Raw genomic sequence first — 19796 nt, forward strand, 5'->3', positions numbered from 1 at the left:
CAAATGGAGATCAATCTGAAAACAGATTTGTGTCTAAGAACAACTCTGGGGGGCCGTGACCTCTAGGTTGGGAACCACTGAACTGAACTAGCTACCCGTATATTAAGTAGTTCAAACCAACTCGACTTTGAGCAGCTACAGCAGAAAAATGCTGCTTACACATTGACTGTTAAAGCAGTAAATACAACCAGACACAGTTTTCCCATGAATTAGGACAGTTTTCACCTTCAGGCCACGACCTTTGAACCGAGTCAAGTTTACTATTTACCTCTGACCATTTGTAGAGGAAGTTCACAGGTACTAACAACACTTTAATCTTACTACATAAGCACAAAGCATGAGCGTCTTTTGTCGCCTTGTCACTTTGGACAATCATCAGTCATTATGAAAGTGTAACTGAGTCCTGGGCTTTTCCTGAGTAAACATTAAGCTAAGTTAATTATTAGTGCCTCAAGTGCAACTAATATGCAGGAGACAGGAGGAGACAGGAGGGGACATACGCACAGTTGGCAGTTTATTAGGTACACCTAGCTAAAACTAATGCAGTCTAATTGATTCAGCTTCCTGATCATTTTGGAGGGAATCGTTTGCGCTGTTGAATTAATTGTGTTGTCCAGAGAGTTTGTGGTACTCACCATGTCAGTATAACGCAAAACAAATCAACAGCACCATAAACTAGACTGCATTAGTTTTAGCTGTTTGTTTAGTCTTGCCCTCCATGACTTACCTTTGTCATGAGCCAGGCGGGTGCACTTGGCCGTCAGATACTGGATCTGACTGTAGTCCTCGTCCCGGTGTGCTCTGAAAAACCTCCTCATGCTCATCTGTCTCTGAACTGCTCTCTCCTTTCTAAAACCTCTTCCGCCTCAGGTTAGGGCGAGTGTGTCCCACATGGTGAGATAAGACACATAGATTTCCTGCAATATTTAACTCTCGTCTGTCTTAAAGAAGACTTGTCCCTGGAGCGCACCTTCAGAGGACAAGTTTAAGCATTAATCCAAGCTGCTGTTTTCACAACACAGAGGAGGGAAGTGTGTTGCTGGTGTGTGAGTTCAGGCCTGATGCATTTTGTTGCCATCTGTTTGAATAAACAGGAAAATTAGGACTTGTTTCATGAACTCATTGGAGGACTGATCTGACGTTATATGCAAATTCTGTGTTAAAATTCTCCCCAGGGCAGCGAGAGCTGAAGCAAGTCGGGCATGTTGTGTCTGGCAGGCAGGCGGCTTCATAGCAGCGGCCTCAGGTTATAACTTTTTCCTATATAGGATTGCATGAGACATTTTATAGAGGAAAATACCACTGACGTACTGTAATAGTACTTTGTGTTTTATTTATGAGTTGTGTTAGAATGCAGTCTGAAAGTGTTTGCAGAAAACTTTCATTTTTGCTCATTTCTCATGAGATACAGCAATAAATTCACTGAAAAGCAGTGCACTTGCATTATAAAGCCTATAAAGCACTACAGTTAATGTTAAGAGATAATAAATACCAGATAAAGGTTTTGTTGAAGAAGAGGGCACACTGAAGGCAGGAGCTGTTCATTTTAAAATTATACAATTATACTATGTCAGTGTTGGTGACAAATGTGTCTATAAAGAGGACCAAGTTCTCTCACATGACTCTTTATTTTCTCTTCTCAAACTTTATTTACAGATCTCAAAAGTGTCAAGCCAAAGAAAGGTGTTGGAGTCTGTAAATCAGCTGTGGATCTCACTTTCTGTGCAGCTGCTGATGAACCTGCTATCACACTTCCTGCCAGCAGAGGGAGACAAACAAAGGTATTCCTAATAAACTCCTGTTCGTTTATCACCTTCCTTTGTACAGTTTCGACAAATGTGTAATTTAAATGACAATCTTCTTTTCTAACCTTTACAAGGATGAAATTCAGATGCGAGTAAGTGAAGTTGTGGAATTTATTTTGATGAAATGAAGTCAGATTTTAAAAGGCACTAACAGGAGTGAGTACTGGCACAAAATGCCATCCATGAATAGATCTAAAAAAAAAAAAAAAAAAAACAAGGTTTAATGTAATTAAAGTCTGAAGGATTTTAAAGGTTTGATTATGAATTAGATTAAAACATCACATTAAACTGTAGTGTCAGTTCACTCACATAAAGCTGACTTCCTTTCAACAAAAGACCTCAGATTCTTTAAAATGCTGTCTTCCTACTCCACACAATGAGATGTTTTGACTCTGTTTTTCTGTCTAGTAATGTTTCTCCTGAGGGCACTGAGTGCTGCTCACCAACAAGGCAAACTAAGTAGGCCGTGCAGATGATATCAGTTAAGCTTATTTCCTGAGAAGCCTCATAAAACGAGTGAGGGGGCCTCAGTCTATCTGATGCAGTCTTGCCAGCAAAGCAAATGCATTTGTAGTCATTCAAAGGAGAGGATGTTCAAAAATGGCGTTTATTTAAAAAAAGAAAACCACCATGCTGACTTCTGCCTCGTTAACACAACAGCTGTAGATAGAAAATGGTGTTGGACATTGACACAAAGCATCCAATAAAATAAATAAATACAATATCCTCCCAAATCTGTGAGAAAAAAAAATAAATGTAACATCTGTCGTAAAACAGAAACACAGAGAAAACCCGTCCCACACGTACACACCAGGCTCTGCCACATCAGGGAGTCAACATCAGACCACAAACAGAAAGTCAGAGAACTTTTCACTAATTCAGTTTAAAATTCATACGGACGTTCACGCCTCAGGAACACAATACGGAGTTACCCTGCTTGTCCAACCGCAGACAAGCTTACAGACTACCACCAGTGAGTAAATCTACTGTCAAGAGCTTTTTCTTTAGATGCAAAGTGGTGATATAATAATATGCACAAATCATGTCAGTAGTTTTCAACATTAAGCTTTGTTTTTTGTTATTTTAATGTTTTCAACAGAAACTAAAAAGCTGCCATCACCATGGTGCTTTTAATACAATCAGTGCCTTTCACTGAGGTTATGATCTCTGGAAGAGTCAGGTACGACACAGGAAATATCACAGAGCGTGGAGTGTTAGAGCCAATTTGTGGTGCTGAAACCCAGCTGTCAGTTCATATCTGAGCCACGGGTTCTCTCTGCAGATTTCCAGTGCTTTTCTCTTCTGAAAGAGTTTTTAATCTGTGCAGGACATTCTGTAACATTTGTGTTTAAGGTAAGATGTCCATTTTTTGTCCTTCTTAAAGGTCTCATTTTGTAGAAAGTGAGATAAAGCAAAGTCTAGGTGCTAAACACCCAGACCTCATATTTGGTCACCGCCCTCAGCCGTGGTCCCAGCACTGGACCCACCGTCCATAACAACACAACACCAAGCGGTTAATTAGTGAACTTCAGGGGTGTTGACAGGCGTCCTGAGCTTCAGACAGAGCCAGGCTAGATGTTGGTGTGTTTATGCTAAGCTAGGCTAATCGCCTCCTGGCTCTACTTTATCGTATTTAATGTGCAGACATCTACTTTTCAGCATGAAAGCAAATATGCAAACAGCATTTACCAAAATGTTGAACTATTCCTTTCAACCACGTATTATTTAATGCATGTGTATGGAAATTTGTGATATAAAGTACCTTGAAGGCAGGCCTACAAAGACATAATGACTACAGAGATGCAACAATCAATCGATCAAAAGGAAATTCATGTGCAGCTATTTTGGTAGTTAATCGTTTAAGACATTTTTCAGCGAAATTGTCAAAAATTTTATTCCTCCAATTTATAAAATGTGACAATTAGCTGATTTTCTTGGTCTTACACCAAAGTAAATTAAATATTTTGGGGGTTGGACTGTTGCTTGGAGTAAACTAGACATTAGATAATTGTGCTCTAAGATATTATAATGGGCTGTTTTCTGATGTTTTATGGACTAAATTATTAATCAATTAATCAAAAAAAGGAACAATCTGTATATTAGTCGTTAATGAAAATAATCATTAGTTGCAGTCTTAAATGACTGAAATATTTTATTCTTAGATTTAAATATTCAGTCTCCAAGAAAAAAGAAATGATGAATTTTATCTTCCAGAGAGCATGGTTTCAAACAGCGCCATCCATAAAAAATATAAATAGACAAAATCAACATCTAAAAGGAAATGTTCGACACTCAACTCTCCTTCCAAGACACCAGTGCTTCAACGAGGCAGCAGAAGCTTAATTCCTTGTTTAGCTACTGCTAAACATAACAGCAAACAGGAGAGCTGGCTGATCCTGAACTGCAACACATTACACAAACCGACATGTTCCTTCACACAGGCCGGAGAATGCAGAAAAACTTCAAAATTAAAAGAAATCATAAAACAAAACTTGTGTTTTTATCCTGGAAATGCTGGTGTGAGGAAATACGACAGCATGAGCGTCAAATCTGGACCTAATGTGCTTAATTAACACCAAGCGTAGTCTCTGGATTCTTTTACTTTGAAGGAGTCAGAACAAAGTAGTCACATTTAAAAGCTTAAGGGCTGTTAGTGACTGGCCAGGCCTTGTGTATAAGTAGCCCAGGTCTTTTTGTAGATTGGCTGCTGTCCTCAAACTAATCCTACGCTTGCTGGCGGCTACTACAGGCTTTTAATGCTTTCTTGACCTGACAAAGCGAGGCTAACCCATACGTACGATGAGGTAAGAACTATCAGGTGCAAAATAACACGGTGAATAAGCAGCCTGCATCCAGTTGGCACCTGGGAAATCACTGAGTCAGATTAATTTGATCTCCGCAGTGGCGGTCTCGGTGTTTGAATGATCCTCTTCTCTAAGTTGAGAGAGGAAACAAACACTTTTGAAAACGACCTCCTTATTTTGTGTGATGAGAAACGCAAAGAAATGTCACATTGCTGGAAAGACACCTGATTCAAATCACAGTTACACTTTTAAAAAAAGGTTTGAAAGATGTGGTTGGTGGCAGTAACAGCTCAGGTCTTTCACAAACACACACTGATCTTCTAGACTTGTTTGCCAAGATTCACAGCTTTGTGATTTTCGTGTTACAATAGCAAAAAGCTGACAGAAATCTGCCCCCTTATCGGCTGAGCTGATACCCTTTAGTATGACAAAAACAGAAAAAGAGACAGTTTCAATCCAATAAGTCCATGTCAAATGCAAATGGAGCTTTTTCATAAGAGGTGGTGAAATCTGAGCTCATACTGTGCAGGTTTCCCATCAGTTTTCTGCTGATTTACTCTCAACACACTGGAAATGCACACCCGTCTGTGCTCTTCATTTACAAAAAGCTTCTTCACAGCATTTTCAGACTATCAACTTATTGGAAAAAGGAGGCCTGACAATTTTGACCCTGTCCTTTTGGTCGGATTAAATCCTCTGTGACATTCAACTGGATTTTTTTAAAAACATATTTTCACAGATAAGACAAGCAGTTGTTCACCATCACTTGGCTCACAATGCTCAAAAAGAAAGTGGACACACAGATGGAGAAAATTCACAAACACAGAAGTCAGTTAGCAAAACTTAAAACGAGGAAAAATCCAACTGAAAGTCAGTATTTTCCATCCCACTAGTGTCAGTTCAATATGATGGAGGCGATAATAAAAAAAAAAGTATTGCACTGGTTTGGTGTGAGTCTATTGATGGGCGTTCATCAAATAAATAACAACAACGAGAACCAAACAGTAATACCATAATAATAATGCTAATAAAAACAGTTCAGACTAAGGTCTCCCCCTCCCTCTGCTGTTTTACCACTGCTGCCAACTGAAGTCATCGTTGGATCCGAAGACGAGGAAGAAGCCAAGGATGGTCCCGAAGATGACTACGTTACCCGTTAGCACAAGCGCACACGCCCCCCAGGCAATCTGCAAACCACCACATTAATAACTCATTAATAATTCATTCATTAAGAATATTTAGGCCAAAATCTTAGGGTGTCAACAACAACAATTTCCAGAGTCCCTTCTACATGCTGCTCTACACTTGTATATTAACACTTAATATACACTTGTATATTAAATACTTTGTCAACCACAGCTTTACATCACCACAGAGCAAAGCTACTGCAACTTACAACTTCAGCTCTCGCGAAGACGATGGGCAGGCCGAAGGCTGAAATGACGATGCCTGTCGTGAGGAAGATGGCCAGCTCTTTGCAGGCGTTACTGGCCGAGTCTGTGTCGTCGACCACCCTCCGTGAGATGCAGTAAGGGATGGGAGAGAGGATGTAGAAGAAGAGGAGGAACAAAGGCCAGTATTTGCTGCAAAGAGAAAATTATACAGATTCAGCTTTATCAATGTTGAGCTAATATTGGCTGATAAAATCAGTCAGGCTCTACTAATAATCACTTATTGCTTTTCTAACAGGCTTCCTCTCCGACATTCTGCTGGTCTGAGGCTGTCATTTACTATCCTGATAACTGAGAGGAAAATGAGATTAGATTACAAGAGCCTGAGCTCGTCCCCCACATGTAGGCACTGAAGAACCTTGTCACAGCTGCTTTGAATAGACAAATCAGCTGTGTTCAAATACGTTTGTGCAGCGACTCTTCACAACCGAGCCACGGCCCATCAGCAGTGGAAACCTTACTGCCACTCCCAGCCACATACTTCCATTAAGTGTTTCTCTGCTGTGACAGCCACAAAGTGAAACTAGATAAAACAGAAAAGAAAGACAAACCCTCCATCTGTCGCTGATTTTGATCATTCTAACAACGACAGATTAGTTGTGAATATGCCCAAATTAATCAGTAAGTGATGAGTTTAATTTTACATAATATTCAAATAAACTTCAGTTTCGGTTTAACCCTCCTCTCCTTCTGTCCATATGCTCTCTCTCTCTTTCTCATACCTCCTGGTGCTTTTTCTTTTTAGAGATTTTTTAAAAACTTATCTGAATGCATTTTTGCTACAATCCCTCTACAGTTGAAAAAGTGGTTTTACTGTTACTTCACTGTGATGTTTGAGCTTCACTGTGCAGAATGATGAATATGCAGAGTTTGTTTTCACAGGTCTCTGCTAAAGAGCAAAACTGTCTGTGCTCACCTTAAATCTCTGCACATTACACACTGTGTCGTAGAAACGTGAAGCCTCTGATGCACATGCACTAAGAATGGGCTTTTTGAATAATAATGATAATAATCTGCTTCTATTAACATTTTTATATCATTATTATTAGGATTTTTTGTAAGTACACTGTCCCCCTGTCCATACTTGCATTCACACGTATTTAAAGGTGTAAACCTGTGATGGGATCACCCATCACAGCTTAATGCTAAGTGTAAGCAGTGTCCTTCACACACACATATAACACACACACTCTGACAGGCTCACATGGTGTGTGATGGTGGTACTTACTCGTACACTGGGAGGGCACATCCTAGCATGAGAAACATGAGACCAATGGCCCCTCCAAAGGACAGACTGATGAGAGCTGCAAGGCAAACAGGGGGACGGATCAGCATTGACAAAGCCGCATACCCTCCCTCTCACACTGTTCCCGTGTGGCCCCCAGACCCTCAACAATCTCATCGCAGCAGCAGGGCCCCTGGCTACTGCGGCTATCATGTGATGAATCAACTGATTTCACGTGAAACAGCTTCATTAGCAGTGTAAGCAACGCTTTTGCGGCTCCGTGTTAAACTCTGAAAGCAGTACAGCCCGTGTGGTTGCTTGTTAACAGCAATTTAATCCACTTGCAACAAGCACAGCATCTCAATCAGCGACTGAAGTTAAGATGTAGCTAGCGTTGGCGCTATAATGGCAACTACTACGACGTTATATCGCTGAAAAAGAATGACATTAAACACGGCTCAATAAAGCAACGTTACTCGTTGACTGGCTAACGTTAATTTATCTGCGATGATAAAACAGCTAATCAAATGAGTGCAGGTTATTCTGCTAGCTCATGCTAACGACTGTATTGGCCCTGCGGCTAACTACTTCTACCGTTAGCTCGCTGGACATTTACGCATCCATCTATCTCCGGGATATTTAAACACACGAACTGGGCCTGAATCCAGAGGCTTTTCTAAAGAAAACAAAAAGTAGAAAATGCTAACCTTTAATCCCGGCCATTTCTCCTGGACAAAAGCTAGACACACAGCCCTGGCGAATGACAACAGTGCCCCCTCCCCGGCTCCCAGTCCGAGTCCGAGTCCACCAACAACCCCGCTGCCTTCACGTTCTACCACAAAAATCGGAATAACGAGCTCTTCACACAGAAGCAACCTATTGAATAAGTTGTCATGGTGACTTATTTTGTATCTTACGGAAGAGGATTAGGGCCACTAAAAAAATATTTTTTAAATAAAAAAGATTTTTTTCGGGGGTGTAAGAATTCTGACTTTTTTCTCAGAATTCTGACTTTAATCTCAGAATTCTGACTTTTTTCTCAGAATTCTGACTTTAATTCTGACTTTCAGAATTCTGAGATTAAAGTCAGAATTCTGAGGAAAAAAGTCAGAATTCTGAGATTAAAGTCAGAATTCTGTTCGTTGCTTAGACGAGCCCATGGTTTTAGAGTTTGAAGAGTCAGAGCCTTGAGCTTTCATGGGATCCACTGAGGCTGCCCTGTGCTACTAACTGCTCCAGCACAGCGGAGCTGCCTGCGACGTTTTTTTGAATTGGGCAGTGAAGGCATCATTTGCCTGCGTCACTGATAAACACAAAAACACATATTTTGAAAATGTTAAGTTTTTATTGACATTGAAACATGGTCGTAGATCATGTGTATTTGATTGTATCTTAAAAAAAATATAAAACAAGTACCCAACTGAAACAGTCGAACATGGAGTACTTCACTGAAGGAGACATAATAATAAGAGAAATCACCTTCTTCAGTATCTAAGGAATACAATAAAATATGAATATGTGGTTATATGATTGAGTTTTTAAAAGAAAACTTAGCTAAAATAACCTACATTTCTCTGCATAATCTCCTGTTCCACAGACCAGTGGCTGTAATGCTTCTCTGAGATGGTTTGCCAATTGCCAATAAACACCAAAGAAGAAGAAGAAGAAGATAAGCAGGAGCGAAGTAGAAGAAGAAGAAACCCAGGTCCATTCAACCAAGATGGCGGCCGGAGGGGTGTCTGTGGCTGCACTGTGGACCGAAGTGAATCGTAGCGGACAGAACGGAGACTACACAAGAGCTTTGAAAGCTTTGACAAAAAGTAGGAAACCATGTCTGTCGCTCGTACTCTCAAACAGAGCCGGGGTTGCGGTCAAACTGTAGACGGACGGTGCCTTTCCTCGGGCTCCGGTTAGCGGAGTTCATAGGGCCAGCCGGTAGCATGTGGCTAGGCTAGCGGCAGTTAGGCAGCTTCGTGTCAGATCCGACAAACATAGACTAAGCTTTGTATACCAAACTGCTGCTCACAGCCGTGTACGTAAGAGCTGTAGCTACATGTCAAGTTGGTTTCCACATGTTTTATGTGTTATAAAGATATAATAATGTGCCCCAGAAATACGCTGTCCCTCTCTGACTACTGACGTGTCCCTAGCCTGGCAGCTAACTTCTCATGGTAGCAGCTGATCGGCCTTCAGCCAGCTGCTACCATGTCCATAGAAACGCTTATACTTGTCTTTATTATTCTGTTTTGAGACATTGAAATCAGCGTGTGTTTCTCATTTGTTTTCGTCAATTTGACGACGTTGATGATGAAACAGTTAAAGGAAACATACGTGACAGTATTGAGCCACAACAGTTTGCACCGCTTAGATATAACGCTGCCAGCGTAAGTGTAAAGTGGTGAAAATACTGTACCAGGTTTGTCAAACCTTTACTGTAAAGCAAAGAAATTATAAGGATGTCTATCAGTCAGAAAAATAAATCAAGTGTGTTTTTGTTTTTTATCTGTTACTGAGTGCTTTGCAATGTGTGTCTTCTCTCCTGTCACAGTTTTGCATGAAAACAGAGATGATGTGACGGCCCTTCACTGTAAAATAGTTTGCCTTATTCAGAATGGCAGCTTCAAAGAGGCTCTGAATGTGATGAACACCCATTCAAAAGTGCTCGGCAGGTAAACAATAAATTCTTACTTTCTACCTGTGCTTTTCTGTTAAATGTGCATTTTTCATATCATTAGAACTGAAGCAAAGAGTGATTAGAGAAGTGGCAGAAAATTATTTCTGCAACTGTTTTGAGCGACACTTGAAGGCGTCACCTTGCACTCTTGTATTTGACAACGTCTGCTGTAAATCAAACACCAGACATGTCAAATACTTTAAAATACTTTAAGTGACCATGAGGTGCTTTATAGAGCAGAAGAAAATTCATTCAATGAACAGGTAGTTGGTCGAGATGTTTGAAAATTAGAATAGTACTTAGACTTTCAGCAGAGCACCATTGGCATCGTTATCAACACAGTCATGTACAACCTTTTCAATGTTTGTTTTTCTTTTTTCTCGTCCATCAGTGAGGTTGTGTTTGAGAAGGCATACTGTGAGTACCGTCTGAACAGAGTGGAAAGTGCCCTGAAGACCATCGAAGGTGCTCCTGAGCAAACAGACAAGCTGAAGGAGCTTTACGGTCAAGTGGTAAGGCTTCTTCACCTCTAACCAAATTATAATATTGCTTGATGCATTTGTTTAGTAGCCTGTGTATCATAGAGACTATTTCAGTGGAAGGGACAGTGTTCCTGTCCATCTCAATATTGATTGGAAGCTCAGAGATTTAGAAAGCATTTTATTTTTCTACACCCTCAACAAGTAGTTTTTAGTTACCATTAATCTGCCAAAGCAGAGACCTCTGCTGACTGGATTTGACTCTTCCTTCTCATTTTGTAGCTGTACAGACTGGAGCGCTACAATGAGTGCAAGGCTGTCTACACAGACCTGATCAGGAACTCTCAGGATGAGTATGAAGAGGAGAGGAAGACCAACCTGGCTGCTGTGGTGGCTGCGATGAGTCAGTGGGAGAAGGCCCCACTGGTAAACACTCCTCTGCAAAATTCACATTTCAGGCTTTTTGCTGACACTGTCGAGTTATTATTCATATGCCTTCATGTATTGTTGTTCACATCTGGTCTGTAAACTGATGATGCAGCTGATGAATTACTCTTTATATCACACAGCTGTACATTATTTTACAATGTTTTATTTTCCCCACTGCAGGAACATCTAGGTCTTCCCGAGTCCACATATGAGTTGTGTTACAACGCTGCCTGCACTCTGATTGGCCAAGGGCAGCTGAAAGAGGCCTTTAATAAATTACAACAAGCAGAGGGTCAGTCACTGTCCTTCCACATTTCCTGTCATTATTCCTGACATTATTTTGTCCTTTCTTGATTTGGTATTAACTGGTTGTTCTCTTCTTCAGAGCTTTGCAGAGTCTCGTTGGCGGATGATTCTGTAAGTGGTTCTTTGTTTGTCTAAAACACTCAAGCATCACTGATCAAGTCTCATCCATTTTGAGGGAAATTGACCATTAAATTTCGTACGTTTTTCAAAGATGACAATGACACACCGAGTCTTAATATTTTGGTGAATTGATCTTGCAAGACCACTAAATGGAAAATAACAGAGAATTAACTCTTAATTCACACACAAATCACAAATCGACCAAGGGATTCACCTTTTTTCACTCTCTTTGTTGGTTTGTTCCTTTGCAGGATGTAACTGAAGAGGACATTGAGTCGGAGTTGGCCGTCATCCATTCTCAGATGGCGTACGTCATGCAGTTACAAGGTCGGACAGATGAGGCGCTGCAGCTCTACAACCAGGTCATCAAGCTCAAGTAAGTGCAGGATTCGTAACAAGAAAATCTTGTCCCAGAACCGATGAGAGAATTGCAGATGAAGAGAACATAACACAGGCTGAAAGGATGTCGTCGTATTACAATACACATGTGTATTTCTGCAGGATACAAATGCAAGTTGGATTTTATTTATCTGTTTACTTGTAATTTGTAAGTAATTGATTTATTTTCAGGCCATCAGATGTGGGGCTGCTTGCAGTGACTGCCAACAATATCATCACAATAAACAAGGTGGGTGGTGGGCAAGCTTTAATGTTTAATGATCTAATTAGAATTGTGACTTAAAGCGACATTATTATAATTAGTGTCTCTTCAATCTGTAGCCTGGCTCCTAATCAGTATACGCTAACTGCTTGGACTCCGAGCCAAACTGTTGCTGTTGCTTTTGCTCAGCAAAAACCTAGTAGTCTTTCTTTAGCCATAAACCTAATTTACTTTAATCTTAGTCAAGAACCTCCAAGCCCATAAATCTTAATTCCAATTTGAATAAAAGATGTTGTCACTAACTCTCTATCTGTTCCCTCAGGACCAAAATGTGTTTGATTCAAAGAAAAAGGTGAAACTCACAAATGCTGAAGGTGTTGAATACAAGCTGGCAAAGAAGCAGCTGCAGGCCATCGACTTCAACAAAGCTCTCCTGGCCATGTACACAAATCAGGTATGTTTATAACAACCTGTAACGATTCAGAGGAAGGAGGCACAGCAACGACTGATTTTTCTTTTTTTTCCCCTGAATCCCATGAGGGATTTTAACATTACTGTTTGTCATTAACAGGCCGACCAGTGCAGGAAACTGTCATCCAGTCTTCAGTCTCAGAACCCAGGTCACCCACGACCAGTCCTCATCCAGGTTGCTCAACTGTGCAGGGAGAAGCAGCACAGCAGGGCCATAGAGCTGCTCCAGGTAGAAACAGCTGATGCTTCTCGATGTTGTCTGATTTATATCTCAAAAAACAAAACCCTCCATATTATTTGGGAATTATGTAAAGATCCGTACTAAAACTGTATGAAAATGTAAAACTTGACTGGAATTATTGAGATCTTAGATTTTTAGTTCCTCCCTTCAGGGTGCTTTTCATGTATACCTCCAACAATCAACTGTGTTCTAAGTGAGATTCTGTAAGAAAATTTGCTTTGGGGTGAAAAGTGATGCAGATAAGGATCATTGTGTGCATTCATTGATTTGTGTTCTGAAAAGATCATGCTAACTGGCTATCCCTTTGTTTTCCAGCAATTCTCAGACCAACATCCAGAGAGTGCATCTGGCATCAAACTGACAATGGCACAACTTTATTTGGTACAAGGTACTTACATGTTTTTACATGGACTGTAGTTTAATACGTTCAGCTGAATTTGTGTTATTACACTGTGTTTTCAGATTTAAATGATAAAGTTTAGTTTTGGTCCTCAGGTCACGTAACAAAAGCCTGTGATGTCCTGAGGTCCATTGAAGAGTTCAAGCACAAATCAGGGATGGTAAGTTTGACAAGAAAACAAAATGTTGCTGGACAAAATGTCGCTCTGGATTTTGGAGCAGTTTTGTATAACTGTGTAAACTCTCTGACCTGATCTGTAGTTTCTCATACGATCCGCCTGAACTTTACCTTTCACTCCCCAGGTTTCAGCTCTGGTAACGATGTACTCCCACGAAGAAGACATCGACAGCGCTATCGATGTTTTCAAACAAGCTATCGAGCACTACCAGTCTGAGCAGGTTTGTGATTAGTGTTTTGTTTTTTGGTTTTTACAGCATATTTAATGTGCAGCTGGACATGACAGGGAAGTTATCTGTTACAGATGATAAAAAGCAAAGGTAGTAATCACAATCCTAGAAAACAAAAGGCCCTGAATTAAAGACCTTGAGTTAAAAAAAAAAAGAAATTCAGAAAAGCCTTAAATATGTTTTAAGACAGTCTTAAAATTTAAAGTCTTTAACTTTGGGAACCCTGAGTGATGCATTTTATATCTCAAGCTTGTTTTGAATGAACTGAAAAAGAACTGGATTGCTAACATAATCCATGATGATGAAAGCAGTGCAGAACAAAGATGGTGACATGCTTTATTAAATTAATCTGGCAGATCAGCACAGATAGTTAAGGCTGTGGGTAAATCTGTAGTTTAACAAAAGACAAGCCAACACATACATGAGTTTCTGATGAGGTTCCACTGTGTAATGTCCCTGTTCTTTTTTCCCTCCACAGCCCGGATCTGCTTCACACTTGGCTCTTGTACGAGAAGCTGCCAATTTCAAACTGAAGTACGGACGGAAAAAAGAAGCCATTAGTGATCTGGAGCAGCTGTGGAAGTGAGTTACAGTCCTGCAGAAAGTCCTCTAATTCAACATGTGGGGAGAATTTATGGAAGGACACATAATGTTCTCCTTAGAGGTTATCACTCAGCTGCTAAATGTGCTTTTTGTTTTTGCTGTCATTTTGCCAGAATCATGTTTAAGTAGCTCAGATGTTTATCACGTTATCAGATGCTTTGATATTATAACATTATAGAATTTTAGCAGTTTCTTCTTTTACAACAGTGAATCTTCATTTTTTTTTTTCTTCAAACAGGCAAAACACCAACGATATTCACACACTGGCACAGCTCATCTCGGCATATTCTCTGGTGGACACAGATAAAGCCAAATCGTATCCTTTCACCTGCTGAAATGATTGAAATGGAAGACGCAAAAGCCGAAACATTAGCTTGTTAACAGATTAGTTGACCTACAGAAAATGAACAAGCAAGTATTTTTATTTTCGATTAATTATTTAAGACATTTTTACAGCAGAAAATGTCAAACACTCTGATTTTTAGCTTCTCAAGTGTGAGAATTTCTCTATTTCTACAAACAGTTGGATAATGTTGGTGCAGATGATGGTGAAAACAAGGGAGTACATGTAAAATGGCAATTAAAAAATAGTTCCTTAACATTCCTCTCCAGCCTCAGCAAGCACCTTCCATCTGCAGACACTATGTCTTTCAACGTGGACGTGGACGAGCTGGAGAATTCCCATGGAGCCACATATGTCAGGAAAAAAGCTGCTAAAGTCACAGGAGAAAATCTCCCTAAAGAACAAGGGTAAAGCCTTCGTTACTCTCAGCCACACTGGCTTTATGACGTTCAGAACAGCTTCTCATTTTCAATAAACACTTTTTTATTGAAAATATACTGGAAACTGGAGAAATCAGCCTAGGTGGATTCACATAACCCCCATATTTGCTTATATTTCTGCATTTCCTTTACAGCCAAGGCGAAATCAAGAAGAAGAAGAAGAAGAAGAAAGGTATGTCATTACCTCACCTATGAATCACCTCTTGACTACTTTATCTTTTATATTTTGAGTTAATATAATCTTTATCATTTACTCTTAAAGATGAGAGCTTATGTACATAGTTAACGACAGACACCAGCTGAGCTTAGTGCTTCCTTTCATTGATGCCTCTTGATCTTCATTTTAGGCAAGTTGCCCAAGAACTACGACCCCAAAGCGACCCCTGACCCTGAGAGGTGGCTGCCCATGAGGGAGCGTTCCTACTACAGAGGCAAGAAGAAGGGAAAGAAGAAGGAGCAAATAGGAAAAGGCACACAGGGAGCAATGGCAGGAGCTTCAGCCGAGCTGTGAGTAAACTCCACAATCACGTGCATGTGGACATCACCTGGGAGGAGAGCTGCCTGGGTGCAATTTCCTGTAATTGAAACCTAGTAATCAACTCCTCTAATAGAGGAAAAGCACCTGAGATTGTCCCTTTTGTTTCCCTGCCAATGAATCCTCAGCGGAGGCCTCCAGCTGCTGTGCAGAAGAAACAGCTCATGTGTTGTTTTGGCCAAAATAAAAATTATTCTCAGTCTCGCCCAAAGGAGAAATCCATCTGCCAGGACTTTAACACTGGTCGGTGTCAGCCTGCCTTTATGACTGTTACTACACTTTCAACAGAATCACATAAGGAAATAGTGCCCTAATAACACTGATCATTTATCGCTGCTCGACAGATGATTCAGTCCCTGGTTCTCTTCTGCAGTAAAGATTTCAAGAGCTGCTTTAAACTCCTCTGCAGCAGTAAAACACCATAAACAGACATGTTTATAATACAACTCTCTCTTTTCCAGTCATTATATTTGGGTCAGTGCAGTGCTTTGAGAATAATCTCTGACATGATTTTGGTTCTTCCTCTGTTCCAGGGATGCCAGTAAGACAGCCAGTAGCCCCCCTACCTCCCCCAGACCAGGGTCTGCGTCCGGCTCATCTGCAGCCCCCAGCAGTAACGTGGTCCCCCCACGGCAGCAGAAACCCGCAGCCTCGGGGGCCACTCGTAAGAAGGCACCACAGAAGAAGAAGAAGGGGGGGAAAGGAGGCTGGTAGTCAGGGGGGAAGCAGCATGTGAGGCAGAGGGAGCCACGGGATACACCCACATCTGTGTGGCTGAGAAATCACCAACAAATCATAAACTCTTTTTTTTTTTTTTTTTTTATTGTTTCAAGGTTCATTTTAGTTTTGTTGTGGCCATTCATTTAAACACCTGAAACCAAAATGTCCCCTTTACTCTAGAAAGTTTTAAGGGGCAGTTCCAGTAAAATGAACTTTTTGTTGCTCTTCAAAAGCAGATGTGTCCTTGAGTGGTAATGTTTTCATTTTGTTTTAAGTTAAGACCTTTCAGGTCAGAGTAAATTTAACAAAAACTTTACAGTGCAGTCGCTGAACTGTCTTTTTTTTTAAGGTCCACCTACAGGGAAAATGCTTTTCTGTGTTATAATTTAGCATTCAGAGATCAAATTCAGGTTAAAGTTTATTGCAAACTTTGTTTCTATGAAATCAAGTTTCTTTCTTCCCATCATTCTGGCTCAGCAGATGGCCCCGAATCCTACAATCCCCCTGAGCCTCAGCCTCTGTTTCTATGGAGAAGCCATTTAGATATGCAAATCTGAGCTGTGGCAAATTCAGAATGCTTCATCATTGCAACTGTGAAGAGAACACAGCACCAATGTTTATAATTTCATCAAAAATTACCCAGAATTCAAAAGTAAATTGATTCTGGTGCAGAGTGAATTCAAAAACCCAGTTCCTGACGCATCATGAAACCCTTACACGTTTGTAGCGCCTCTAGCTGTGCACTCATCTCAGTGAGGGTAACATCCTGTTTGGATGTTTGTCCAGCTGTCTGATCTGCTCCTTCTCTTCAGTTCTTCCCCAGAGCTGTCCTCAGTTCCCCCCGATTCTCAGTCGTCATCTCCACATTTCTCTGCAGCCACAGGTTTAACTGTAGAGAGCGGCTTCTCCGTCTCCTCTGCAGAGCTCCGAGCACCAGCGCTCTGCTCGGACAGCAGAGCTCCTTCCTCAGCTCGAACACACCGAAGCTCTGAAGTCAGCTGCTTCAGCTGTTCGGTTCTTTGCTGGTCTTGTTCTCGGTGATTCAGGAAACTTCACTGTCTTTCATGTTCATGTTCCACATGGTTGATCAGGCGTTTTGGGACTTTGCCATCTAGCAGAACAGTGAACTTGGAGTCTCCTCGAACACAACGTTCTGCTCATTTTGGTGTACTGTTTAATTTGTTTATCAGAATCAGTCACCTCTCTGCCCTTTAAAGTGTCAGGTTTTTCACAGAGGCATCTTCCACATGTGACTAAACTATATGCAATGAGCCGATTTGTTGAACTTCTACAGTGAATTTATTGTCATTTTAGGACTGAGCTGATCTTGATACTGTTAAATCAGTAATGTTAAAAACCACAGATCAGTTTAAGGACATTACAGGAAAACTGCTGCTTTTGCAAAGTAACTTGAAGTTCAGTTTTGGGAGAATTGTCTTTGATGTTTCTTGGGTCTGAGTGTTTTAATGTCACACTCTGGCTGTCTGCATCACCTTTCTTTAAATTGTCCCTTTACTTTCAGTAAGCTGACCATCAACCACTGGGCATTGGATGCAGTGTTAAAGAATGTTTATTTTTGAATCCCTGTGTTGGTCTAAATTCAAGTGAAAGAGGATTTTAATTCTTGAGTTTAATTCTGTCAGATGCATGTCTTTGGAAACAAGGAAAGACACTATTTTGGCCAAACAGGTGTCCCATTTTGTTAAGTCTTAATAAAACTGTCGGCAGCAATGAGACAAGGCGCTTGTGCTCCTTTATTTCTTGTGTTGCTCAAACTAATTGTGTGTTTTTGGAGATGGTAGTAAGAGAGGATAATAATTGAAGATGACATTTTGCCATTGCTGGTTCAGTTACAAAGTTCAGTGGGACAAACCTTTCTCAATATGGATCTTCAGGGGAAAATCGGGAGGTATTTTCTGAAAATAAATAATTAGAGGCTCATTAATGTTCTTCCTTTTTTCATCCACTGACGTGCCTCTGTGCAGACTTGAAGTTGTATGTGGATTAAAATGGGAAAAACTGAAAAAATGACTTTAAATTCCTGTGGGAATGAGTTTGCTTCATTGGTTAATTGACGTAATGAACCCCACCCACCTGTAGACACAGCTCTCATGTGATTGGCCAAATTCGAGCCTCACCTGCCTTGATTCTGTGCTTCTAATGAGCAGCTTTGGGGGCTTTGGTCCTGAAATTTTGCTGAAGAGTTGCATTTTGTGGACAAGATGCCGCGTTTGCCGCCCAGTTACTCAGATTTCTTCCACAGTCCTCTGACAGAAGATGTGGAGGAACTCCTGGCTCGTTTCCAGCAGACTGACTCGGTGAGATATGAAGCGTTTTCAGCCATTTGGAGGCAGATGTGCTTCACAGACGTCTTCATCGGTATCACAGGGAGGGCCGAGATGAAGAGGTTCTGTAGGGTGACATTAGCCACAGCCGTGAAGTACTTCCTGCCGCCATACAGCTACCAAATTAGAGTAGGAGGCTTGTATTTGATGTTTGGTTTTTACCACACACAACCTGCCACACCACCTGTGAAGATTAGACTTGATCTGAAGGACTGGGATCAAGTTCAGAAGTTTCTAAAGGATTCTGTGGACTCTGGTCATCATGATGTGGTTTACATCTATCAGAGGCTTGTTGCTACCAAAGCCATACACTACACCGCCATGCCACATTTTCTCACCTTCCAAAAGCAGAAAAAACCAAAGAGGGAACCTGTGTGTGCAGAGTTTCTGGGGAGGACCACAGCAGTGCTGGAGCTCATCTCTTCAGACCTCCTGGGGGAGCTGACCAACATCCAGAGTCAATACGAGAAGCTGAAGGAGGCCACCGTGGAGGTCAGCGGCCTGGTCACCATGACCCACCGAGACTTTGCCTCCCGCCTGACAGACTGCATGTCAGGGTTCATTGTGTGGCAGCAGAAGACTTTCTCGCAGGATAATGGAGGCAAGAACCCTGGGGATGATGAGGAGAAGCCAGCTGAGTCCAGCAGCAGCAGGGCCAGGCTCCTGTCTTCCATCAAGCACAAGAGCTACAGCAACTTCCAAGAGGCGCCCAAGTTCCGGAGGCACCGGCAGGCCGAGGTGGTGGACTCATCCAGCTCAGGGGCAGAGCAGGTTCAGGAGACTGTGTCTGGTCAGAGAAAGAGAGAAAGGCCTCCGTCGCTGAGGGCCCGGACCTGGAAGAGCCTTGGGGTGACGCAGGAGGAGAGACAGCTCCAGACCTGGCTCCTGAGTGCTCCTGAGCAGCAGGAGAGGGTCCAGAGGACCAATAAGGTAGCACCGTTCAGACGATGATGGGAAGGGAGGGAGAAGGACTTTCAAAATCTGGATGTTTTTGTCTGTTTCAAAGCTAAAGATGGATCTGTTGTCCGCACTGAAAGGAGCAACCAGCTCCTCCGTTTGGTTTATCCACACTGACACAAAACAAAGGAAAGAAGTAAATCCACATATTTCAGGAGCTTGAGTCACTTAAGTTTGAGGATTTTTGCTAAATAAATGAATTGTTGATTTGCTTTCTGTTGCTTGACTAATTAATCATTGTAGATCACACTCAGTTTTTTTTAAGCAAAAGTAATAAAAATTCACAAGTGAAAATTTGCTGATTTTCTTATATCTGTGAACTTAGTCGGACAAAGCAAGTTTTTTTTTTCATTTCATTGGTTTGAAGTGCATCCGTTACTTTAAATAAAGTATTTAGAAAAAAAGACTCATGAGCACAGTACAAACTAACATAACTGTCC

The 19796-nt window shown here is 41.2% G+C and overlaps 3 protein-coding genes across 4 annotated transcripts; 2 read left to right on the plus strand and 1 right to left on the minus strand.

Annotated features, from left to right (window-relative positions):
- Positions 1-2398: 2398 nt before the first annotated feature.
- On the minus strand, positions 2399-8102 carry leprotl1 (leptin receptor overlapping transcript like 1). The gene is made up of 4 exons (XM_041048672.1): positions 7993-8102; positions 7289-7364; positions 6006-6192; positions 2399-5796 (listed from the first exon to the last, which is right to left on the minus strand). Exons 1-4 carry the CDS (start codon positions 8006-8008, stop codon positions 5680-5682), a joined length of 396 nt encoding a protein of 131 aa, XP_040904606.1. The 5' UTR covers positions 8009-8102; the 3' UTR covers positions 2399-5679.
- Positions 8103-8962: 860 nt separating this feature from the next.
- srp72 (signal recognition particle 72) lies at positions 8963-17790 on the plus strand. Of its 2 annotated transcripts, none has more exons than XM_041048405.1 (19): positions 8963-9105; positions 9834-9954; positions 10351-10471; positions 10721-10864; positions 11048-11159; positions 11253-11284; positions 11545-11669; positions 11864-11921; positions 12217-12348; positions 12466-12594; positions 12922-12994; positions 13102-13166; positions 13309-13404; positions 13892-13995; positions 14255-14332; positions 14629-14766; positions 14934-14966; positions 15145-15306; positions 15868-17790. In XM_041048405.1, the coding sequence occupies exons 1-19, from the start codon at positions 9006-9008 to the stop codon at positions 16046-16048; spliced, it is 2004 nt and encodes a 667-aa protein (XP_040904339.1). In that variant the 5' UTR covers positions 8963-9005; the 3' UTR covers positions 16049-17790. The 2 variants fall into 2 exon arrangements, with proteins under 2 accessions (XP_040904339.1, XP_040904338.1); XM_041048404.1 differs by having other exon boundaries at positions 8966-9105; positions 14934-14971; positions 15147-15306.
- Positions 17791-18207: 417 nt separating this feature from the next.
- LOC121188588 (snRNA-activating protein complex subunit 1-like) lies at positions 18208-19518 on the plus strand. Its single transcript, XM_041048406.1, has one exon. The coding sequence runs from the start codon at positions 18277-18279 to the stop codon at positions 19348-19350; it is 1074 nt and encodes a 357-aa protein (XP_040904340.1). The 5' UTR covers positions 18208-18276; the 3' UTR covers positions 19351-19518.
- Positions 19519-19796: the final 278 nt, after the last annotated feature.

Source organism: Toxotes jaculatrix, chromosome 10 (assembly GCF_017976425.1).
Source record: "Toxotes jaculatrix isolate fToxJac2 chromosome 10, fToxJac2.pri, whole genome shotgun sequence".
NCBI classification, from domain to species: domain Eukaryota; kingdom Metazoa; phylum Chordata; class Actinopteri; family Toxotidae; genus Toxotes; species Toxotes jaculatrix.

Bases quoted from the DNA above. Each gene is read 5' to 3' on its own strand.
- LOC121188588 (XM_041048406.1), top strand. From the start codon at position 18,277: ATGCCGCGTTTGCCGCCCAGTTACTCAGATTTCTTCCACAGTCCTCTG.
- srp72 (XM_041048404.1), top strand. From the start codon at position 9,006: ATGGCGGCCGGAGGGGTGTCTGTGGCTGCACTGTGGACCGAAGTGAAT. The intron at 11,922-12,216 runs GTGGGTGGTGGG...CTGTTCCCTCAG, and splicing joins ATATCATCACAATAAACAAG to GACCAAAATGTGTTTGATTC. The intron at 12,995-13,101 runs GTACTTACATGT...TTTGGTCCTCAG, and splicing joins ACAACTTTATTTGGTACAAG to GTCACGTAACAAAAGCCTGT.
- leprotl1 (XM_041048672.1), bottom strand. The intron at 6,193-7,288 runs GTAAGTACCACC...TTCTCTTTGCAG, and splicing joins TGTGCCCTCCCAGTGTACGA to CAAATACTGGCCTTTGTTCC. The intron at 5,797-6,005 runs GTAAGTTGCAGT...GGTGGTTTGCAG, and splicing joins TCTTCGCGAGAGCTGAAGTT to ATTGCCTGGGGGGCGTGTGC.